The following is a 25,130-nucleotide window of genomic DNA, read 5'->3' as shown; positions in this document are numbered from 1 at the left end:
ATCCTACCTTTATCTAACCTTTTAAAGTAGCCCTCCATAATTTGCATATTAAAAATGAGGTAGACAGCCCATTTGATGTATGTTAAGATGAACACAACAGCTGAGGTGAGTGCTTGCAATATGGTGGCAAGGACTGAAAAATCTCAAGGTCTTGCCATAATATTTTAAGAGCAGGCATTACTATTTTAGCGGTTTTGGTTTTATTTCAGCAGAGAATTCACTTTTTGTTTAAAGAACTGATAGATGTTTTGGAATATGCAGGTGGGGACATGAGCATGTGCACTGTTTAGACAGTAAACAACCTCAGGTGACACGCAACACATACACTGCACAAACTTCTCTGTGAGCTCTGAGTCACGCTGAAAGCCCTGGAGCAGGGAATTGCTTTTCAGGTTCTTCAGAAAAGAGGAATAGCATTTTATTTGGGGTTGCTTATTTACTTTATTTTTTTTCTCTGCCAGGTAAGGTGTAACTCTTTGGCAGAATATCTACTTTAATAGTTGGGTTGGCTTGGCTTACTTGTAGAAAAGATTTAAAATGCAATGCTTTCCAAAACTGAAGAGGGTGATAAATGTACAAAAAGGGGGTTAGGAGGATCTTTAATCACTTCTGCAAGTGTATTTGGGCATCTTCAAATCAAGTTGTACCTCTGACTCTCTAGGCCTGCACATTGGCTCGGAGGAATGCTGATGTCTTCCTGAAATACCTGCACAGGAATAGTGTCAACATGCCAGGGATGGTGACACACATCAAAGCACCTGAACAACAAGTGAAAAGTAAGGGGATTTTACTCTCTTCTCTACAAAAATATGATAATCATCATGTGCTGTGATATGTGTGGTGATGGGGTAGTGAAGCCTGCCCAAGTGGAAAGTGTTCTGTCATCCTTAACAGGAAACAAATTGCTTGCACACGTTGAAGGAGCTGACAGTCTTCAAAGTCTTATACTCAAATAAAGTTGCTTGGAGTTGTTTTATCTGCTAATTACACTTAATCTTCTTTCTGTTTGAGACTCAAATGTGCTGGTTTTACTGAGACAATGAGGTAGTTAACTTCCATATGATAATGTTTGGTCTGAAGCCAAATGGGAGCTGATCAGTGTAAGCTTATCCAGTGTGTTGGTGTCACACATTCTACATGTTCCTCCCTGGGAGTGTCAGAGTGATATGAGATTATTGCTTGTACGATGCCCTTGAGCTCTTCAGATAGTTTGAACCAATGTTGTGGAACTTCATGAAGTATGGGATAACTTACATGATGTTTAAACTGGATGTGTAGACAGGTAGTAGCTGAGGTGAAGCTGGAAAGAGCTACTACATGAGACTTGGCTTTTGCTAAGATTAATAATATCCAGTACAGCTCTAAGGTGTAATAAGCACTCTAGGGAATGGAGAGAGAGACCTGTAGGTCTCAAAGAGGTAGTAGGATCTGTACCCCTAAGAATTTTTAAAATTTAGGTGAACAAGCCCCTGAAAAATTTTGAAGTTAGTTCTGCTTTGAAGAGGGGATTGAAGCAGATGGCCTCCAGAGGTCACTTCCGCTCTTATTTGCTTGATGCCTCTATTAGAAAAGGACATGTTCACTGCTTCACTTTAACTACAATGGGAAAACAGTTCATGTTAAGTTTATTCAGGAAATTTACTCAAGTCAAAATCTGACAGTACTCAAGTTGAAGATCCTCCTGTATTGAACTTATGTTGGAAAGAAATTTGTCTTATTTCACTCTTAAGGAAATTAATGGATTGTGGCAGTTGAAACTTTGAGTGTTTAGACCTGTGACAAAGGGTTGTTTTTTCTCTCCCCAGCATTTATAGAATGTACAAAACAAAATCTCAACACAAATGTCAACAGTATCAATAACTGAAACTGGCATTTGTCACTTAACTCTTCTTTCAGTAAGAGACAAAGAAAGCAGAGCAGAGGCAAGAGAGTGATTGTAGCTATCACACTTACTGAGTATTAGACAATTTTTTTTTTCAATTCAGTTTTGATTGTATAGGAACAATCATTCTGAGAAAGGTAAATGTGCTCATATGAGAAAAGAATAGAAAGATCTCTACTAATGTACTTAAGAATAATAATTACATATGAGAACCATAGTGCTATGCATGTTCTGCATACGTTTAAAATTATGGATGAGTGATACGTGATTTAAAAAGCAACAAAAAGCAGCAGAAATCCCCAAGCAGAAAAAAAGAAGCTGTTGCTCTAATACTTCCCCCCCCAATAAACCATGTAATATATGCTTATGAGAATTAAACATGAGTTAAGATAGAACTAGTGGGGATTCCTTTCTGTTAGGTCTCAATGGTATGGTAGTAGCTGACCAAATGGTATAAAAGTTCACTCTGTTCTTCAAGTTCTCCTTTCACCTCTTTTCTGAATCAAGAAAAAAGTGTTTATTTTAGTGAGAGAGAGGTTACATATGTTTTAATAGAGCATTGCACTCAGAGGTATGCTTGAAACTGGCAGACTGAAATCAGTGTATAGTTTGTAAATGAATGCCTTAAAAACTTGAATAATCACTCAGTTTCTGTAGAACTGCTGAATATTTTTCAAAAACCTCATTCAGTGGTGTACTTGATCCTTATTCCCAGATGCAGATTAAGTTATCTGGAAAAGTCATGTCTTAATGTGATGTCTTATTCTAGGCAAAGTTTAGCTAAGCACATGCTTCATGGGGAGCAGGAATTACAGTGTTACTGAACTCCGAGAGGTGCCCTTATATCCCTGCATATCTCCGTAAATAATTTCTTTTGATATGCAGTTAAGGGTACCCAAATATTGTCCCATTTAGGAAGGAATTGTGGCCTAAAACTGCTGTAACTGATGGATTGTGTTGGTGACAATTCCTGTAAGCTCAGAAATGAGAGCATCTTCATCTTTGTTTGGCTGCTAAGTCTGCGTGCATCTGTGTTACCTGTCTCTGCTGTACAGGCTGCGGCTGAGCGCAGTTCAGGAACTTGTCTAATGGTGCTTATATTTTTAGATAGGTTGATAGAAGGGACCAGGATGCATAGAGACAGCTGAGAGCTCTCTGAGCCTGGAGAAGAAGCTAAAAGTTTAGGGAACAATCCTAACAAATGTCAGAATCAAAGTAGATGACAGCAACAGGGACTGTATTTCAGGTGGCTTGAGATACAGAGGTGCTTTTCCAAACTTAGTATTAAATATTGATGTTCTATAGCTTCCTAAAGAGTAGTTTATAGAATATTTTTTCTCCTCTTTGTCAGTCCAAGAAATTAATGGCACTAACTCTAACAGTGCCCAGCCAAATATGTCTCACTGCCTTGCCATCTGTATCATGTCCTGACAGAACAAATGCTGTTCCAATTTGCTCAATTCACCTCGCTTGCTCTTTCTCAGAGCTGCTTTGCTTGCGTCACTATCAAGATGTCTCTTTTTGTATGGTGTGTCCAGTTGGGTGTGTTGCATTGTATAATGATGATTGTGTCCCACCCACTCCACCTCCCTGCCTCCTGAAATCTGGCATATACTCTGAGCAAGTGTTTTGGAGGTGACATAAGGCAGAAATAAAACTGAGAAAGCAGGGAAGGCTTACAGCAGATCAGCTCATAGCTTGGCCAGGGACGGATCAGCTGAAGCATATTTGAGAGGAGCCTGACCAGCAAAAAATAAAACCTTGGCCACAGTGACCACATTCCAACCAAAAGCAAATTCTCAACACCCTGTGGCAAGTGGGAATATGGTGCTTGTAAGCAGGAGGATGTTGGCAGTGATGCAGACAGGTTTCATAATCCTCAGAGAGGCTGTGACAAGTGCTTGTGTTTGGTCCCAGATCTCTGGTGACGTAGACAAAGATGCATTTCCCCCCAGGCTGCCTGTTATTTGAGCTTCTCTGTCAAACTGCTTCTTGGAGTTGTTAGCTTTTGCAATGTAAAATATGGTGGACCTGCAGTGGGAGAGCAGAATGCAGAGACCTTAAGATTCCTAGCACCTGATAGCCTCCACTCGTAATTACAGATTATGGAAAATAGCCAGCTCTGGGTAGAAGTAGGGAAGCATGTAAAGTGTAAAGAATAAGCCTTTTTTGTGGCCTCTTCTGCTGGACCTCCCTTTTGGCTCTATGCAATTCCAACAGAATCACCTGGTGGAGACTTTGAATGTCCCCATGGGTCTCAATGTCCCTCTGGGTTTGCAGTAGCTGCCAAGTCAAGTAGGGCTGCTGCTCTGGAAGCAGCAGTGGGTAAAGTGAGTTTCACAGGAAACTGCTAGAATTTCTTTGATGGAAAAAACACAAGCATTAAAGAAACAGAGTTCAGCTAAGGTATTGTGCATATTGTAAGCACAAGGTCTTTGCTAGGAAGAATTTAAAAGGTTGGAAATATGGTATTTGGATGCGAGTTTTCTGATACTCAGGAATAACAAACTCTGACATTTAATTATTTGATTACCTGGAATTTCTGTCAGGGTTCAGTGAACATTCATATTTAACAAGTAAGCTTGCTCAATTATATATTGGGGTTTTTTTCAATAGAGAATTACAAAATTAGTAATTGCCTATTTTTATTACTTGGATTTCTGTACATGTAATGTCTGCTTATTCTGCATCTGATCTTGTGGTGACCTGAGTTTGTAAATTTGTTCATCTGTGTTAAATCATTAAAATACTTTATAGGAGACTGATATATTAAAAATTCCCTTTTTTTACTTCAAGTAATATAATGTGTTTAAGTGTGTTGTGTTACTTCTGCATGCTAATTCTTTCTGGGGAAGCCCCATCAAATGCCATCTTTATTAGCCTACATTTTCAATCCTGCTATAAGCAGTGGCAATCCCCATGTGACAAATATTTGAGAGGAAAAAAGATGTCAGAAGTAAGCTTTAATTGCATCTCTAGTTTCTTTAACCGGCACTTCTGGAAGTAAGGAAAAAGGAACACTCTGTGTTTCATTAATATCAGGAAAAAACCAAAGCAAAGACTAAGAGAAAAAACAAGTGTATAGTAAATTCTACAATGTAAAGTACTTCACTGATGTTAGTGTGATATTTTAAATTTGGTTGTCATAAGCTTTGTTTTAATTTCTTCAGATATCTTGAATGAGCTCTTCCAGAGGGAGAACCGTGTGCTGCATTACTGGACCATGCGTAAAAGACGTCTTGATCAATGCCAGCAGTATGTGGTGTTTGAAAGAAGTGCCAAACAGGTGAGGGTTTCATATGAAAATCCTCTTTGGTGTGAGTGAGGATTGACATACACTGTCTTCTCATAGTAACAAATTTGTCATTGCTTTCAGTATTTCAAATGGAGAAAGATAAAAGTAGCAAATTCAATTCTTTGCCTTCCCTTTAATACAGAACAGCTAAATTCGGTGAGGCAATGTGTCTGTAACTGTTGTAACTTAAAGGTGATGTTTAGCTTCTGTCTGCTTCATCTGATACTGGCAAATCTAATTTCTGCAAGCTTGTGTTTGACAAATTGTTATGCTTGTTAACTTTTACACACACCTAATTTGTCTGGGGAAATTACAGGCAGCAGCATTTTTCTCAGATGTTGGAGGAAAAATATCTAATTGAGTTGATTGGCAGGTCTAGAAATCTGACGAGTTGGATAACTCATTAAACAATAATAACTGAATTACTTTGGTTTTTCAATTCTTTGTGTAGTTGGTTTCATGGTTTCCTGTGTGATAGATCCACCTTTTGGTATTTTGCTGAGTTTATCAGTCTGGAAAGTAACTACCACACACATTGAAAAAAACCACACACACAAAAAAAATCTCCTTCACTAATCAAAACACATGCTTTAAAAATAACTAGGGAGTTCAAGGCAGAAGTGGTAAGTAGATTGATCTGTGATGGTTGTTATTTTGGGGTTTTTTTGACACTGGTTATCAGACAAAGAAAGGAAACTATCTGTTCCTGTTCTGCTAAAAAAGATACAATGCTCATAGTGTAAAATGTAGTCAGATCTTCTTAAATCTTTCTAATCCTCTAATTTTTTATTTCTTTTTGACAGCTAATTTAGACAAAAGTTTAAATACTATTGGTCTGGTTTGCACTCTTTTAAGAATTCTCAAGTCTGCCTTTCATGCTATCACAAAGAAATTAATGCTAGATGTATTTTGGAGTGAATTTGAAGTCAGTTATGTCTTTACAACACCACCACCATCCCTTCCCTTCCCTGCCCCCCCCCTTGCCTCCCCACCTCACTTTTGAATAACCTTAATTTAAACCTCTGACAAGCACATGATCTACTTGCTTTTGTATAGAGATTACTAACTAACAGTCAAACACTGGAGATAAAGATCTGTCAGCATTTTCATTGTAAATCCCGTTTTTCAGCAATCACCAGTTCAGTCATCAAAAAGCAAAGCAAACCAAACCATATATGGGACTCCACAGTGATTAGCCAAAAATATGGAAATGTTGCTCTCTTCATTTAGATGTCTTTTTGGAATTTGGAAGAACCTGTCCTTTGTGCTTTCAGAACTTGATGTCCTTGTGATGGAAAAGATACCATAGTAGTTTGCAAGCACAATGGTATATTCTCAAATTCTTTCAGAGTTAAGGGCTTCCCTGATCCTTTAACTGATTTCTCCAATTCTTGTGGTGATACCTCAGGTGAAATGAAAGCTGATCTAAACTGTAGGAATTAAGGTAAAGTCGAACTTTCTGTCATGCTGTGCCTCTAGAGAGCTGCCAACAAGTTATGAAAAGACAACATTTCATTCTCATGGCAGGGGGATTGGAACTACATGATCTTTAAGTTCTCTTCCAACCCAGACCACTCTGTGATTTGGGGAGGGGAAGCTTTTTGTTCATCCTTCATTCCAACGTTGTGTAATAATGCCACTAAAAGAAGGCAGAGGTTAAAAAGTTAAAAGTGAATATTAAGTGTTGTTGGTTGTATCAGTGGTAGCCATGCTGTGCCTGACCATGTCAGTCTTCACTTCAAAGATTGGCATTAGAATGACAGTACATGTCATAGAGGTGGTTGGTTGAAATGTTGCTTTTTTGACAGAAGTCCAGGAGTTGTCAGCTTGTTTCCATCAGCAACTTTTAAAAGTATAGGCCCATCTCATCAGGCTTGCACCTGCACTAGTATGTGACTAAGAAAATGGCATCCTGGCATTCACATTTGGTGTTGAATTTTGAAGGCTTTCTACTCACTTCAGGTTTTGCACCAAGAAGGAAGAGCATTTGAAGTGGAAGTAAGGGAATCAGAGTCGTTTCATCACAGCTTTGATGCACTTAAATCATTGGTGGAATTATAATACAGACAGTGCCTTTTCTGATTCAGTGTAAGGTTATGAGTGTGAAACATACATATCTGCTGTCCACCAAGAGAAATATTTTCCTGTTCCTGCTAATATGGATGGATAATGCTCATAATTTCAGTTTATCCTTTTGAAGGGGAAGAGTGAGAAGCCACGAGCAATCTACTACTTTTTCTCTTGGGGTATTAAATTTATATCTAGTGTTCTGTGTATTAACTGAAGATACAGAGGATACACATGTTTAGTAATAAGGGGATTCTAAGCAAGCTGTATAAAACTCTTTGAACATCTGCTATTGGCTTTGTCAGAAACGAGAAGTTTCTAAGCTCCCGTCCCTCTGCCTGCTGCAGTAGGAAGCCTGTATTGAGGGCTGCAGAACAGTTGTCAATTAGATTTTTACTGTTATGCAGCAGTTGGAGACTACTCTTGCTTTTTCCAGGAGCCAGAGATTCCTCATGACCACTGAGTTATGCTTAAAAGGGCAGCAGGTAATGTGGGTAAAGCATAGATAATTGCATGTATCAGCATTTTTCATAATAGTGACCAAATGAAGTGTCAGGATGTGGAAGGGAAACAATCTTAGTTTGCAGTTCCTTGTTTGTGGTTTTTTTTCCTACTTATACATGCATGAATTTGTTTAATGAGACATCTCACTGTTCTTTCTCTGCTGCAGGTTTAATTTTTAGGAACACAGACCACACTTTGTGAGGCTGGAATACATGTCAGCAAAAGAGTGAAGTGCTAGTTAAATCTTAGGTGCTTGTAAAGTTTCGCCTACATGCTTGGTGTTCTTATGTACATTTTTACAAGTTGGAACATGTATATTTCTGAGTATAGCTGTCCCATATGGCACCAAAGAAGAGATTATTTTTTTCTTTTTCCTCAGCTAGGGAGTATACTAGCAAAACTGTAAACACAATTAGCTAGAACCTTTCAATAGTGGACTGCTATAATCCTTCAGTAGTGGACTTCCCTGAAGTGTTTGGATTCATATGTCATTTTTAATTCTCTAAGCATTGTTTCATAGACTAAATGAATTATTTCAGAGCTATGAAGTATTTGATATTGTAGAGGTATTAGATGATTGCCACAAGTGACATAGAGTAAAATTCACCTGTGGTCAAACTGTGTTTGTTTGATGTGTACCGATTACAGATGGTTTCTATTGGTAAAAATATATTGCCTTTCTCTTACTTTCCTTTATTATTGCTTTATTTAGGCTCTGGAATGGATTCATGACAATGGAGAGTTTTATTTATCCACACATACTTCCACTGGTTCCAGTATCCAGCACACTCAAGAGTTGTTAAAAGAACATGAAGAATTTCAGATCACAGCAAAGGTAACGTCAATTTTTTAAATTGTCAGAAAATTACAAAATACTTAGAGTTGGAGGGAACCTCTGGAGATCAGTTAGTCAAATTGCCCTGCCAAGGCAGAGTCCCCAAGAGCAGATTGCACAGGAATGTCTCCAGGTGGGGTTTGAATGTCTTTGCAGAGGGAGACTCCATGGCATCCCTGGGCAGCCTGTCTGTGCTCTGCCACCCTCAATGCAAAGATGATCTTGCTCAGTTGAGATGAAACTTCTTGTGTTTTAGTTCATAGCTGTTACTCCTTGTCCTGTCACTGGGCATCACTGAAGAGTCTGGCACCATCTTCCTGTCAGTCACCTTTGAGATATTTTATATTTTGGTGAGATCCCCTCTCACTCTTCTCCAGACTAAACAGGCCCAGCTCCCACAGTCTCTCCTCATTAGAGAGATGCTCCAGACCACAAACCATCTTAGTGTTGATCTGCTGGGCCCTCTCTATTAGGTCCTTGTCTTTCCTGAACTGTGAAAACAAGAATTGAACACAGTACTCCAGATGTGGCCTCAACAGGGTCAAGTAGAGGGTCAGGATCACCTCCCTCCACCTGCTGGCCACACTCTTCCTGATGCAACCCAGAATACTCCTGGCCCTCCTGGCCACAAGGGCACTGCAGCTCATGCTCCTCCACCCAGACTCCCAGCTCCTTCTCCACAGAGCCTAGTAGATCTGCACCCAGCCCATGCTGGTCCTTGGGGTTATTCCCCCCAGGTTGCAGGACCTTGTATTTACCCTTGTTGAACTTCATTACATTTCTCTGCCCAATTCCCCTGCCTATCAGAGTCCCACTGAGGTAGCACAGCCAATCCCCCCTCCAGTTTCATATCATCAACAAACTTGCTAAGGGTGCATTCTATTCCTTCATCCATGTTGTCAATAAACAAGTTGAATACAAGTTGACTTATGTAAGATTTTAAACAAAATAAAATAACTGGATTCTTCCTGCCCATCAAAAAATCCCCCAAGGATGTATCCATTATGATCTGTTCACTTGCAGTGGCTTTCTGTCTGTATTTCTGCTGACAGTAGAATAAACCAGAAGATAAACACCAGATATTCATTGCTACTGGAGTTCCATGAGCCCTATGTGCTGTTGATTTCTCATGACAAAATTGTAGTGAGGTAGCTTAAAAATGTTTTCAATACCTACAAACCTTTCAGGGCCTTTGATTTCCACTTTTATATCTTCATGATTGTGGATTACTGAATGTTCATTTAGGATATAAAATAGAACAAGCTGTATTATTATTCAACTTATTAGTTATAAGATAGTAGAAATATTAAAGCTTTATTTGTTAGGTCATTTTATTGAAGTATTCTGTGCTTCTGCTGTAGACCTTATTGAGTCAAGCAGCAGAATGTAATTCTACATCTCTGGAGGCCTTTACAGAGATGCAGATGTCACTCCTGAGGCTTACCAGTTTTCACATGTGAAATACAGACAACCATTGCATGACTGAAGTACCTAAGTTTTTAGCCTTGTCTGCCTCTGTTTTGTTTTGCCACCTGTTCAAACTGTCACCTGTTTCTCTCTCTGGTTCTCCAACCTTCATAGAGAAATAATAGAGTCCAGGAAAGTAAGCACATGTTCTTTTGTCTGAAGGATCACCTCAGAAGAGACTTGGAGATGGAGATGGTCAGGGAACATGGGGGAAGGGAGAAAAGAAAATCCAGAAATAACAGAGATCACTTTTGGTGTTCAAACCTGGATTTTCTTCTGCCTAATCTTTGCTCCAGACTTTGATTTGCTGGATTCCTTCCATTATGCAGAGCAGCACTGCTCCTTCCTATTTCAGCCTGCAGATGATATTGGTGCCCTTTTTGAAAGGATGTTTTTTATATCACTCCCTTGGTATTTTGCTACCTCTTGGAAGGAGGATATGTTAGCCCTTGCTAATTCCGTACTGAAAAATGCTTGGATGAGGGACCGTTAGGGAACAAAAAGAATTAAGAGGACAAACATGATTTTTTCAATAATGTAAGACTCAAGGTTTTATTGACTATTTTGCTTAACTTTCTGCTAGCAAGGGCCCTGACAGTACACTTCACTCATGAGAGAGAGGTGAATGTATAAACTCATCCATTGTGGATGATTTATGATTTACATGAAAGAAAGTGCATAATCTTAGGCAGCTTGTCATTTGGGAAAAGCACTTACAGATTTGGTGGTAACTACTTGTTTCTGTTAGTTTCTCTCAAACAACTCTGTGCCAACAAAGCATAATATAGAAAAGATTTAAAGAATTTAGTCTTAACCCATTAAAGAGCAAAGCATATAACAAGACTTACTTCCATCTTAGCATTTCTGTGTGTCTAAAGGAGGTAGATTCTTGAGGCTGTGGGCCAGGTCCAATACCAGTGCTTCAGTGGTAATGAACAAAGTACCCTCTTTGGCATCAAAATGCCTTTATGTTGATGCAAGAGTACCCATGCTGAAAAGCTTGCCTAGCAGAATTTAATCTCTGGGTTAGATATGAAGCATATTTTTCAAAGGAAAATAAACAATCTGCTTCTAGTCATGTAATAATAAAACTCAAGGAAACCTACATTAATCTTGTGCTATTTTTATTAAGTAAAAAGGTATCTGTTTAAAGGAGTTCTGGGAAGAGAGGGGAGGAAAGTAGCTTCTTCAATTCCTTCTCTAATTGCACTTAGTAGCAGTTAAGCAAAATGACCCCCTGCATGACAGGTAGAGCTTGTAACTGTTTGATATTTTCCTGTTTTCATAGCAAACCAAAGAGAGGGTGAAGTTGTTGATACAGCTGGCTGATGGCTTTTGTGAAAAAGGGCATGCTCATGCAACAGAGATTAAAAAATGTGTCACAGCAGTGGATAAGAGGTACAGAGACTTTTCCCTGCGCATGGAGAAATACAGGACCTCTTTAGAGAAAGCTCTGGGTATTTCCTCTGATTCCAATAAATCGGTAAGAGAAATTTGAGTGTGATGACAGGCAAACAAGCTTTACTTGCATTTAATTTAGCTACCTTTTTCTCCTGGCTCCTTCCTTAATGAATTCTTCCTTTCTTTAATAAAGAGCAAAAGCTTGCAGCTGGATATAATCCCAGCCAGTGTCCCTGGGTCAGAGGTGAAACTGCGCGATGCTGCTCATGAGCTTAACGAAGAAAAACGAAAGTCTGCCCGCAGGAAAGAGTAATACATTTATTTATTTTTAATCAATGAGAATGCATAAATCAATCCTGTTAATGAAACAACTGTCATGGCTTGTCTGGCAGCTTAGAAATCATATAAATGGTAAAAAGAGAGTGATAGTACTCAGTATCTCTTATTGCCATTTATTCACATGCTTGTTCTCACAAATAATTCTAGCGTGACAGAAGCTTAAACTTTCAAAACTGTTAGACTTCTTTTAACATGCTTTTTTCCTTTTTAGAAATAATGTGAAATAAATTTGTAAGGGGAGGAAGCAAGACCAAAGTTAAATGACTGTAGCAATGAAAAATGTTAGAGAAAAAATTCCATCTCCTTCCCCATTTATTTTTGTCCTGGTTAGTAATGGAGGGATGTTACCTCTTAGGTTTCCTTCCTCTGTTGTCTCTCTTCACATTTCAGTTCTCAGATTTTTTTCTTGCTGCAGTGGAAAAGCAAAAGCTGATGAGGAGAAAGATGTATTCTGGTTATTACACATTCATAGTGATCTAACAGACTGAGATTTGATTATTCTTTCTGTTGTCACCTAAGGTTCATTATGGCTGAGCTAATTCAGACAGAAAAGGCTTACGTAAGAGACCTCCGGGAATGCATGGATGTGAGTTTTCTTTTATTCACTAATCTTTGAAGGCAGGATTCAATCGGTTGCTTTCTGGTTTTTTCTGCTTTTAACAGCTGAGCATGATTGATTTGGAATCATAGGATCAAATTAAGTAATTTTACTGCTGTTAAGAAGAAACTTAGAATTATATCTGATAACAGCCATTTCAGAATTCACCCTGTATGTTTTGCTTTTGTTAGTACTGAGTTTCAGTATTTGTTCCTTTCCCAATTCATAAACATGTGGGGGTTTTTGTTTTAGAGAGAGGAGGGAAAAAGGAGGGGTTTACTTTATTTGCTTTGCTAGCAATAGGGGAGAGCTTGTGCTAATTCTCTTATTATCTGTATCACATGTTCTGCTACTAGCTGACTTTTTGAATAGAAATTCAGTGAGATTCCATGGAAAAGTGCCCAGTAATTGTTGTGCTGAAGCAACTAATGTTCAGTGGTAGCTGTTGCACAAAGCATGAACTTCTAGACTGCAGACATGACCTTGATAAGGAATATCCTGAAGCTTTAGAGGTTGTCAAGAGCACTATGCATTTTAAATGATGAAGTCTCAGGGACTATGTTAAATTGTCAGTTTTAGAACTTGTATTTCACTGTCAAAATCACAAGATATATTTGACACAACAGGCATTGTCACAGTTGAAGATGATGCTGCTGTGTGATCTTTGCCTAGTTTCTCTCCAGGAATGCATACTTACAGATACCTGGCTGCATCTGTTGGGAGTTTATAATCACTTTTCACACATCTTTTTTTTCTGGGCAGACATATCTATGGGAAATGACAAGTGGAGTTGAGGAGATCCCGCCTGGTATTGTAAACAAAGAACACATTATCTTTGGAAACATGCAGGAAATTTATGAGTTCCACAATAAGTGAGTGACTTATCTTCCATTTCCATACTACTGCTAAATCCAAATGATGATCTGAGGGATTTCCTAATGAAAATATTGTGTATATCAATAATGAATGCTTTCCCATGAAAAAAAATTAAATATTTTCCTCTTGCATTGCTAAATTACTTCAGCAGTTGCTTTTTGCAGAGAGGTAGGTACACCATTAGAAATTGTATTTTTAAGTCTCGGGCATCTTTCAGCATTTAAGAAGTTTTTTGGATGCACCAAAGTATTGTTGTAGCTTTATAAATGGTTCTAAAGAGATGAAAACCACTGAATTCAATGAAATACAAACCTAGCACAAACATTAGGCCTCTGTCATTCTTTCAGAGCCCTCATTCTTGATATCCAAATGCAGCTGTTAGTGGGAAAGAGTAGGGCTCCCAGCTCTGTTTTGGCTCTTCATAGCTGCTGTGGAGTTGCCCCAGCATAATTTAATTTACTTGAGTACAGAGCATAAAAGGGACTTGTCCACTCCATTTCTTCTGAATGGAGTGGTTCCTAGGGGGATCTGTGTACAGAATTCTTGCTCTGAATCTTCCTTCTTTGTTATTTCCTGGTTGTGTACACATTTGAGTTATGACTCTTTGAAGTAATAAAATATACCCCAGCATATTCCTGACTCTGATTTTACAGTTCTTTGTATGCTTTGTGTTAACTTGAGAACCTGAGTATCCAAAAAGCAAGGTTTGGGATTTTTTAAATAAGATGAAGGCTTTTCTTGAAACTGAAAACAGTTGGAAACCTTCTTGATAGAGAGCAACAGCAATTACTAAATTTTTGTGTATTTCCTGTGTATTAACTGCATGTCCACTGGTTCAATTTCTGATCTTGTCATCAGAATTTTTATTGAATTGTATTTCATATTAGTGATTTTATTACACATTTTTATCTATTCCAGTTACCTTTATTTCTTTAACTCATTCATTTGATATTACAGAAAAGTTTCTAATGGCCTTTTTTCACAGACAACAGATCCAAACAAGTTGCAGTAATGAAAATGTTTCATATGCCTTTTACTACTTGTTTCTTTTCTACCCACAGTATATTTCTCAAGGAGTTGGAAAAATATGAACAGCTACCAGAAGATGTTGGACATTGCTTCGTTACTTGGGTAATGAAGTCAGACTTACATTTAGAAGTAGAAGGGGGATAGGAGGCATGACAGGATGAATGGAGTTCTTGCTCTCAGATCCCTTTTTGATTTGTACAAGTACCTCTTCCTTCAAGTTGGAGTAAAACATGTGTATCTCTGGCTGAGAAAACAACAATTAGGGCCCTCCTGTCAGATGCCAGTCTTTAGCTGTTCTTCAAGTGTATGCAAGTTTCCTATACCTGTGTGCAGATTTGGTTTGTCTTAGCTTTGAATAACTTGTTTTTATATACATGGCTGTTGTTTTCAGTCTTACTTGCCTGATATATATTTGTATGCTGCCAATTTGAGACGAAATATAATTGTATACAGCTAAGTTTCTTGATAGGGAAGATAAGCCCTCTGATAAAAGTATAAAAATTTTGAGATAGGAATGATGCTCTCTGATAACATTTGTAAATTTGCATTTTGTTCTGCAGGCAGACAAATTCCAGATGTATGTAACCTACTGTAAAAATAAGCCAGATTCCACTCAGCTGATATTAGAACATGCAGGAGCATACTTTGATGTAAGTACATTGTGTCCATCTTAAAAGCATGCCCTGGCTGTTTGACTCATGTATTTGCAGTTCTACTGAGTGCCTAATTTGTTGAGAAAATGCAAGTTTCCTGTTAATAATGCTGCAATTTACTAAGCTGTCAGCTTAAGAAAGTCAATCCTGTCTCACGTGGTTAACTTCCATTGCTCAGTTGGTGTTACAGTGCTGTCAAATCAGATGTGAAAAGTCTCTGTTGAATATCAGAGGGTTTCAGAACTGGAAGCAGGTTCTGGCAACAACAACCAAGACATGAATCTTCAGCTCACACAAGCACATCATGCAAATCTTAGCATTTTGATGTGCTTAGTTTGCATTGTATGGAATAGAGATAGAAATCTTGGTTAAATTTTTGGAGCACTTTTAAACTGTAATTGCATGTAGTGGTAATTCAGTTCACTGCTGTTATTCAGAAGGGCTGAACCTCCTTATTCAGTCACATGGTTCCACAGTCTATACATGTAATATTCTGCATAAAAAAGTGACAAAAATGTGAATGTGTTAGAGGGTTTAGGGAGGAATTTTGGCCATGGTGAATGAGTTTTGGTTGGACGTATTAACAGATGATTTAATTAGAGTGCTCTCTTTTTCCATTTTTTTCCCCAGCTGAGCCACTAGCTGTGTAGTGATACTACAATTTTTTTTACAAGTGTTTATACAAGTAGAGGGAAGTAGAGGAAATCCCTGAAGCCCTAGGGGTTAATCTCAAAAGTCTAATCACTGAGGAAATGGGGCTTCTAAACATTGTAAGGCAAAGCCTGTCTGTAGAGCCTCCGTTAAGTTTTCAGTGTTTGAAGAAGAACAGGTAAGTTAGAGAAAATCAGGTAGATATGACCAGAAAAATTTAGTAAATACCACTTTAAAAATTAACACAGGGCTCTGATAAAAGTATTAGAAGCAAATTCTTGCCACCCCCTCCTTTGATCCATCTGTTTTACCACTATATTCAGAGCTCTCCATCCCCTCATTCACCTAAAGTATATTAGAAGTGTCAAGACTTAATTCTGTGCACAGAGAACTCGAGTGCTTCCACTGGTCCATGTGAAAATATGATGTCCCTTCATGTGTATGCCACTTTGGGAATTTATAATACTGTAACCATCATTAGATGGCACATGGTTGTGGGATCTAACTTGCTGGTTGAAATTGCTTGGTTGAAATTGTTTGATTGAAATGCTATAATAAATGGCAGACTCTATCAGTGGGGTTCATCCCCAGTCAGTACCTGAAATCTGTAATCATCCAATTTATCTATCAAATAGTTCTGTTTTCCACCTTTAGCTTTGTGGAGGTCATTCTTTTTTCGTTTCTGTTTGTAAGTGGCTGTTTTCTATTCAAGTGCTTGGTGACCTCTTTGCTTCAGTCAGAAACTGCTACTCGGTGCTCCCTCTGGTGGGGGATGAGGCTGGCTGTGCCTCTTGGCTCTGAAGTAGCAGGGGATGCTGAGGAACCTCTAGCCTTCCTGGTACTCCTGCCTCTTCCCAGGAATGTGAGGGTTTTTCCTCTCTTGCAAGTGGGAAAAGAAGTACAAACCTTAATGTTTTTTTAAGAAAGGTGTTGCCACACTTTCTGTGTCCCTAATTGTGCTTAGGTTTGTTGAAGTGTTTCACAGGTACTCTCCGAGGTTATAATCTTCTGTTTGTACCAAGTGAGCAGGCAGATGCACAGCATAATGATTCATTGTGCCTGTAATATCTGGTTATCCTGGTTTGGTTTTTTTTGGTTTTTTTTTTTCCCCTGCTAAAATACAATTTGTAGTTAGTGTATATTATTTCATATCCCTCAAAGCAGTTTATATCTGAGTGTTGCTGCTCACAGTCTTCAAACATTTGCTTTTTCCACATAGGAAATACAACAACGACATGGACTGGCCAACTCTATCTCCTCTTACCTTATCAAACCTGTCCAAAGGATAACAAAATACCAGCTTCTTTTAAAGGTCAGTATTCAGGGTTCTTCATCTGATTCTGCTGCTCATAAATAAGAAGGCAAAGCTCTTGCTGAGTCAGGAGGGTTTTTCTACTCTGCTCTCTGAGACTCCAACATCCTGGGCAGCTGCAAACACTGCTGCAAAATTTCAGCTGAAAAGGAAGAAGGCATAAACAAGCAACTTTTTGTCCAGATTTCTGTAAACAAACAAACAAAAAAAAGATACCTGTCTCCTGATGTTTACTTAGAAAATATAATTTGCATTTGCAGGGTAAAAAAGGAATTCATGGGTATGTGGCTATAAAGCCATTTTTGTGATGGTTTCTACACTGCCTTTTGGCAAGCCATGCTGATGGTATTAAATGCTGTTACATAATAATATAATTATTTATATATAAAGTATATATTTTTATATATATATTTAATATAAAGTATCTATAATGCACATAATATGTGTGTATCAGAAAATACACATAGTGACTGTACCTGTAGATCTGTTGTTATTTGTAATGTTGCCTGTAAATGTCAGGTAAATTGTAGCTGTTAGAATAAGCTCAACTTTTGGAACCCTGTAGTTAGAGCTTTCACTCAGTGGGCAGATGTCTTCTCAAGTGAGCAGCAGTGTTCTTGGGCTGTGCTGGGTCTCTCTTGGGTGGCAACGCTTGTTTTGTTGTAGCAGCCTACAAATGCACTCTAACTGATCTGTGTCTCCCCATTTGACTTGAGAACAGCCATGTGTGATTGCTTTTGAAATTTCTGAAAAACATTAGAGGTTATTTCAGGTCACATTGGGTAGACACAAATCTGTCATTTTTGACTGAGACTTTTTGTCTATTTTCTACTTGCAAGGAGTGGCAAGTTAGTCAAGTTATAATTACATAAATACTGTGGGCTGTGCTGTTTCAGAGATTTTGAGGTATTAATTCCAACAGTTATTATTATTTTTATATTAATATGCTTTAGCCAGCTACTTTATGGAAGAAGTGGAAGAGCCAGATGTCTTTGCTGCATGCAAAATGGATTTGTCTAGTGGTTGATGGATTTCTGGGTTATCTGTCCTTTTTTTCTTTTTCTTTTTTTTTTTTTTTTTCCTGTAATAGGAGAGAGATGTATAGCATGGTAAGATCAAGTGCCTAAAACTTGAATGATAGGTGAAACATTTTAGTTATCAAAGTTTTGCTTGTTTTTCTACATGATATTGAAGCTGTTCTTCTTCTGTGGCTGTGAGAGATACTTAGTTATTGTCACTGTTCTGTGGAGTTGTCATGCAAAATTTAGGAGTGATCCTGTAGTGTTTTGCTGTGATGGTGGTATTGGCAGTTGAATAAAGACAATGTAATGATCAGAATAGTAGAAGTCGCATGGCTTTCCCTTTAAAAAGGAGAAAAGGAATTTAACCTGAGGGAAAGAATTAAATGGGCCTTTTGAATAACAGAAGTAACACAATATGCCCTTTTGGTTATGTAACCTGCATTTTATCTTGATACTGTTCAAATGCTTAAGAGCTGTGAGGAAATTTGAATATCAGTTCAGGTGCTGTTATTTTAAATCTGTGGGATATTGAATGGGCAGAGAACTGTATGCCCTAAATTCTAATACAACACTTCAGCATGTTCTAACTTCTATCCATTAGTTAATGCCCAGTTGTATTGAAAAGTTTTGTCTGTAGGTTGATTTCAATTGTGTGAACACAGAATAGAATACTTAGAATAAAACAGTGTAAATTCTCTTTATCAGTAGTTGTACAGAGCAGGTGTTTGGTGCAGTGGAGAAATGACTGGCCTGGAAGGTGGGAGGGGTCCATTTGTGCTGCCCTGCTTTCCCCCATCTTCATGACTTGGCAGCTGCATTGTTCTGGGCTTGATGTAGCACATCTGATAATTGTGTCTGTGCTTATCAAAAAAAGTTCTGTTCTTAACTTTTAAAGATTTCTTATTAAGCAGATAAACCTATTTAAATTAAAAGTGGTTAACTGATAGATTGGGCTGCTCCTTGAAGAACTGATCATGATAGAAACAAAGTATACTGTCATATCATTGGCAGAGTAAGAAGTTCAAAGAGATTTTTTTTGTATCAGAAATGATTTTTGGGTTCTTAGAACTACTCTTCCGTTGTCTGTCATATTAGTGTAAAAATAAGTGATAGATAATAGTTTTTTCTGGTTGTCTTTTGCAGGAGCTGCTCACGTGCTGTGAAGAAGGTAAAGGTGAGATTAAGGATGGCCTGGAGGTGATGCTTAGTGTGCCAAAGCGAGCCAATGATGCCATGCACCTCAGCATGCTGGAAGGTGGGATTCAAGCTGTCTTTCCAATTCACTGTGTGCTGCAGATTAACTTTGTTTTATGAACATGTTCTTTTCTCTGGGTTTGTATTTTTCATACCATTTTGGCAGGGCTATATAAGATGCAAATTTATTCAGGAAAATTAATTGCTACAGACAGCTGGTACAGTTTTATTAATTTTTTAAGTGTTCTTTTACCTTAGTCTTTAATTGTGCCACTGCAGATTTGAAAAACATGTAGGCTAATGAAGTAGTCCACTACTCACCCAAAATGCAGTAGGTCAGATATCCTGGTTTTGGCTGCATTCTCTAACCAGTGTTCTTAGCTTCTTTGTATGAGGCATGTAAGTGTATTATTGGTGATTTTGCTGATTTATGTATCAAATAATTTTCTCCAAGATGTTTGTCTTTTTCACATCTGTTTGCTGCCTGTTCCATAACAGACTTCTGGTTGACATGAAATCTATCTTCTGGCAGTAGAATGTCAGCATAAGCCAATTTAGCCCAAGCTTAAGCCAGCATAATCATGTTCATGGCAGACAGTGAAGGTTGGATGTAATGCATCTATGTGCTTAAACAACTTCCAGCCAAAATCTGTTTTGCAATTGGCACATTATCATGTTATAGTGGTGCAATCATACATTTAGTAATAAAAGTGTTTTTCTTGGGCATTTAAATTTTTTGAGGAAAAAAAGCAGGGCCCTCTTATCCTACAGATGCAGAATAAATACTTTTAAGGGCTTCTAGTCAATATGCCTTTCCTTCCCCTCTGCCTTCTGGTAGTAGCCTGCAGCTTATTGTGGGATTTCCAGTATTGTGCTAGTTATTGTAAAACTTGCCTTGGTTTGACATGTGGTCCTTGATGGTATGAATGCTCCGAATCACCTCTGTTCCTTGATTTTAAACAGCAAGGATGTTGATCAGTTTACAGAATCAGTTCCAAATGCTTGTTCAGGAGGTGGTCTTAGTATAAAGGCTGACCAGCTTTGGTAATAATCTTCTAACACTGGGAATGTGACTCTGGAGGATATCCTAATGTTTTACATAAGTTGGTTTTTACAACAAATCATGTGTGCATTGTTGAGTCATCCCATGTTGGACAAATATAGTGAGTGAGCACATTTCCTCTTTATGTCTCTGGAGGATTTTGAATGAACATCCTGTTGGAACTTGCCTCTGATGCTCTCCATACTGTTGCCCTGATCAAACATGAGAACTAGCAAGCAGTATCTATTTAAAATACATTTTCATACCACTCAAGAGGAGTATGGTAGACAATTGTTGTTATCCTCCAACTCTAAAGCTGTGTATTAAACTGGGAGAACGTTGTACCATTAAAATGGAAGTAAGATTGTTCATATTCTCGATCTTCATCTTTTTTTCATTATGTCTCAGTACTAGTGATCCAGCTGGTAATTACTTTACTGTGGATCAATTCTGGCATGACCAGTGCAGGCTGATTGTATGCCAACAGCTCCAAGCTGCCATGTTTTTCCATCCCCAGTTGGAGCACATTTCTGTGCTCATTGCCCACATGGTAGAAAAGGTATCTCTCCAGAAAAGGTAGCATTTGGGAACTTGCAACTCTCAGAAGAACCTGATGTGCTCTGTCTCTTTGCAAGTTGCTTACTTTCTACAGTAGCAGAAAGCTCATAAGAGAAATAATTTTCATCACAAGAGAGGTTACCAGAATCTGACAAAGACAGATTTATCATTTGTTGGTAAAATACTGCCAGAAGAGTCCTTAGCAGTTGGATGTCTTAATTTAGTAGTACATTTGAGCTGCAGTTACATTTAGTATATTCCAGTGTTAAAATCAAGCCTTGTTTATAGTATTGTTTTTTGGAATTTTGTTTTTTGGAAGTTGTATCAGGGAGAAAAAATAATATAGTTTAATGAACAGAAGCTGTGCTTGTTACTTGTTATTTGTATTACCAACTCTTCTTGGTGGTCTTTCCTTTCACTCCATTTTTAGGCTTTGATGAAAATATAGAATCTCAGGGAGAGCTCATCCTTCAAGAATCCTTCCAAGTGTGGGATCCAAAAACTCTGATTCGAAAGGGAAGAGAGAGGCACCTTTTCCTTTTTGAGATGTCCTTGGTTTTCAGTAAAGAAGTAAAAGACTCAAGTGGAAGGAGCAAGTACATTTACAAGAGCAAACTGTTTGTAAGTATGGGAGAACAACTGATCATATTTACAAAACTGTCTAGATGGGCTTCAGCTGAACTCAGGTGATTTAAGTGAAAAAAACCCCCAAACCTCTATTCTTGCTTTCCTTATCTCTGGAATGTACAGTTTACGAAATGTGACTCTGGAATTCACATCCTTACCTTACTGTCTTGTTGGAGATTTGGGTGAGAGCAGTATTCAATTTAGGTAGCCAAGTGGCAAGACAGTCTTCCATGGCTTGCTCTGCATCTATTGAAGGCAAGATTAGCTTTTATACTAAATAGTTCAGAGCAAGTACTTGAAATTAATTCCCTTCTCAGAATTGCACTCTAGAAAACATTATTCTTGTATTGATCCTATTGGGATATATAACTTCAATCTAGATGGCATAAATACTGAGTCTTTTCTCCATGCGTATTTCTTTTCCTTCATTCATTACCTCTTCCTACTTCTGTGTCCAAACTGGTAAAACAGGTTGGTGAAAAAAAAAACCAACATCTTTTTTTTCCATATCTTTTTTTGCATATTCTGTCACTTGATTTTCAACACTTGCTTTCCTTCCTGATACTAAATAGCCAGCAGGTAACACAGCTGCAGCTGTTTGTTGATCACACCTTTCTTTGGTGCTCTTAACAACCCAAAATAAAAGTGTATTGAAGAATATTAATAGCTGCCAAGGGATTATGTAGGAGAGGTGACAGAATTGAAAAATCAATCCTGTAAAAATGTCAGTCCCTCCATCAGGAATTTAGCAATAGCCTTAGGTCTTAGAGAAGCTGATGGGAATCTTGAAGACTCTCATTGTACCTAATTTTTAAAATACAGGATTCTTTTTCTTATCATATTCTGTCTTGCAAAATATCCTGTAGTGCAGCTTATTATAGCAGCTCTTGTAGTTTGATCTTTAGAAAAGGCACTTGTTGAAAGCATGCATGTTGATTTGAGCCAAAGATCTTTTCTGTCTGCTATCCTGTGACTTCTGGAAGGTGGTGTGACAAAAATTGAGATCCTTGTCTTTGCTTTGGGCATCAGGGTTTCCCCAGCACAGGATACTCAGTGGCATGATACATATGTAATTGACAGAATGTGTTAATGAAGTCCCTTGGCAAGAGTTTAAGTGTCCAAGAGCAAATGCCTAAGGAGGGCTGTGGGAAAAAAGGCAAGCGGGTGTTATTTTGACAGAACCCTCTCCCAAATCACCAATAACTGGCTGTTAGGGAGCTTCCTCACCTCAGTGTGGTTTCCATGCACCCAGTAATCCAGAATGATTTCTGTTCTGTGAGGCTGTCCTGGAGAGCCACAAGCAGACTTTCAGCATTGCCAGTGTCCTTTGCAGAGAGCCATATTGCTCAACTGCCTTTTGGGCAAAACACAGTCATGTGTTGGAAGGGTAGATGTGGGGATGGGATTACTTTAGAAGGAAAAAAAGAAACAAACCAAAAAAGCTTTCACCCACCAAAAGAAACAAAAAAAAAAACCCAACAAGCTGGCATGCAAGTGAGAATACTTAGGTATTGGGTATCCAGCATCTTGTGTGTTGAAGTGTGCATGTACTAATGATGATGTGTATGAGGGGAAAAATACAGCTTCTAATCATGTGAGAATATTTAGCAGCTGTTAGGGAGTGAAGGTTCTTTTAGCTTGAGCTGTATTTCTTAGTTTTTAGATTTTTTTGGAACAGAGCCTATATGAATTGTTTAAAGTGGAAGCCAATTCATATGAGTGAGCTGTTGTTCCAGTTAGAAAGTGGAAACATTTTGGATGATAATTAGCTATTAAGGTCTGACATTAGAAACATTCCCAAAGACTGATTGTTCATGTAGTTGTCTCACAAAACTCTCCAGAACTGCATTTCTGAATTATTTCATCTGTTTCAGAGGGAAGGAAACACACTAGGAAAGGCTCATTTTACAGAAAAGAAACCAGACTTTTAGAAGTTATCAAGAGAATTCTTAAGCATATCTTATCTGAGAGAAAGCATAAAAATCAGTAAATAGTGAGTGTTCTCCAATGGAAATGAACAGGGAAGAAGCCAAAACTTACTTTTTACCAAACATCTTCTTTAGAGTTATAAGGCTTTTACTGTCAAGTCAAAAAACTAAAATAAGCAATTCTGTATTCAGATTGTAGGTGTTACTGTTTATTGTCACTTTATAGAAAAGAATGTTAAGCTTGTAGTTCTTCCTTTTTTGAAGAGACCTCACCACTGCCACCAGAATAAAGGATTCTCTCCAGCATATGAGTTAGCCTTAAGCTTCTGAAAATCTCTTTAAATTGCAGTGCTCAATTTTGTAGATTATTAGCATGCCTTTGTGTTCTCTGAGAAAAAATGCTGTGTGGGCCTAACAAATTTTTCTTAATTCCAGACTTCTGAACTGGGTGTCACAGAACATGTAGAAGGAGATCCCTGCAAGTTTGCTCTGTGGGTTGGAAGGACACCAACTTCAGACAACAAAATTGTTCTCAAGGTAATTTTAGCAGATGTGCTCTTAGTCTATACCAAGACTTGTAGTTGTTGTTGATATTTGTTGGGAAAGCAAGGAATGATTTCCTGCTTTGAGAGGGGCAGCTGCTCACAGATAATTTTCTTGATGTTTGCAGAGGTGGTGGTGTACATATATCTAACTGATGTGGCCTGACAGCAGAGGGGAATCTTTGTAGCCTACTGAAGGATTAGACAAACCTGCTTTTACAAATCATAGTAGGGAGAAATTTGATCCCATGGACTTCCATAAGCTTGAAGACTTCAGCAATTGGCTTGACAGGGAGCTGGTGCCACAAAGAAATGATGGCATCAGTGTTACCTTTCCTACTCAAGTCATTGCTGCTCGTTGATGATGCTGTTTTTCATGACCCATATTTTTATGCAGAAAACAAACACTGCAAAAGATCTTTATGCCTTTCTGAGAGCTACAAGTTTTTCTGAAGCTACTTGCCTTTGCATAAAAATGCATTTAAGGCCTGTAAATTTTCTGTCTGGGCAGGTTACAGGTGCCAGTAGTGCTCTTTGCCTAGCTAGAAGAATGGCTAAATCAATGTTTCCTGTGATTATGGTTCATAACCTGGGACTCCTTCTCAACTGAAGAACCCATTTTGTAGTACCATAAGCAGTTAATGGCTAATTTGGCATATTTTGAGGAGCTCTGTTGAGCTGAAACAAAGTTCATCTTCCCATGTATAGGATAATGCACCTACTATTAAACTTGGTTGTGATTTCACATATATTCATAGTGAATACTCAGTAATGTTACTTAAAAGTGGCCTCTCCAATTTACATGTCAATACTCAAATTTTTTCCTTGTGAATTGCAGGATAACAAAAGTTTGCATTAGCTTTCTGGCAGCACTCAAGGAATGCAAGGAAATTAAATGTAACAATACATACTAGATTTTTTTTAAGTTTTAATGTTCCCATAATTTCACAGAAAATGCAGCCAGAGATGATCCTCTCATGTCAGAGCAGAATAAGAGGTTTTAATTATGGGCTCTCTACATAAGATCTCTCTAAGGTGTTTTCTGTTCTGTGCTTTACTTAGTGCATAGGATATTTAGGAAACTTCTGTGATACATCCAGCTCTTCAACAGTTTTGTGGACTTTGTTTGTTTGATTGGTTTTGAAGGCTGGAAACAAGCACTTCCTTACCTCATCAATATTAGAAGTAAATTCCATGAAAAACTAAATAAAAGATTTTTTAAAAGGTCATGTTTAGCTTCTTTTCCTAAATGTTTTTGTTTATAAAAAAAAAAAACCAAAATCCTTTTTCCTACCTGTCCATCTGTTC

The 25,130-nt window shown here is 38.1% G+C and overlaps 1 protein-coding gene across 3 annotated transcripts in view; it reads left to right on the top strand.

Moving 5' to 3' along the window:
• TRIO (trio Rho guanine nucleotide exchange factor) overlaps positions 1-25,130 on the top strand; it is a 243,336-nt gene that overhangs the window by 141,682 nt on the left and 76,524 nt on the right. For all 3 annotated transcript variants that reach the window (XR_013773848.1, XM_079302720.1, XM_079302721.1), the window contains exons 19-31: positions 662-776; positions 5,053-5,168; positions 8,461-8,583; positions 11,339-11,533; positions 11,645-11,760; positions 12,310-12,376; positions 13,151-13,260; positions 14,326-14,395; positions 14,854-14,943; positions 16,817-16,909; positions 19,075-19,186; positions 21,156-21,346; positions 23,716-23,817. Coding sequence is in view for 2 of the 3 variants with exons in the window: in XM_079302720.1 (XP_079158846.1) it covers positions 662-776; positions 5,053-5,168; positions 8,461-8,583; positions 11,339-11,533; positions 11,645-11,760; positions 12,310-12,376; positions 13,151-13,260; positions 14,326-14,395; positions 14,854-14,943; positions 16,817-16,909; positions 19,075-19,186; positions 21,156-21,346; positions 23,716-23,817 (1,500 nt within the window). In the remaining variant the exon portion in view is untranslated. The remainder of the gene's footprint in view (positions 1-661; positions 777-5,052; positions 5,169-8,460; positions 8,584-11,338; positions 11,534-11,644; positions 11,761-12,309; positions 12,377-13,150; positions 13,261-14,325; positions 14,396-14,853; positions 14,944-16,816; positions 16,910-19,074; positions 19,187-21,155; positions 21,347-23,715; positions 23,818-25,130) is intronic.

The sequence above is a fragment of the Erithacus rubecula genome, assembly GCF_903797595.1.
Source record: "Erithacus rubecula genome assembly, chromosome: 3".
Classification (NCBI taxonomy): Eukaryota; Metazoa; Chordata; class Aves; order Passeriformes; family Muscicapidae; genus Erithacus; species Erithacus rubecula.
This window is presented reverse-complemented; position numbering and strand designations above follow the sequence as displayed.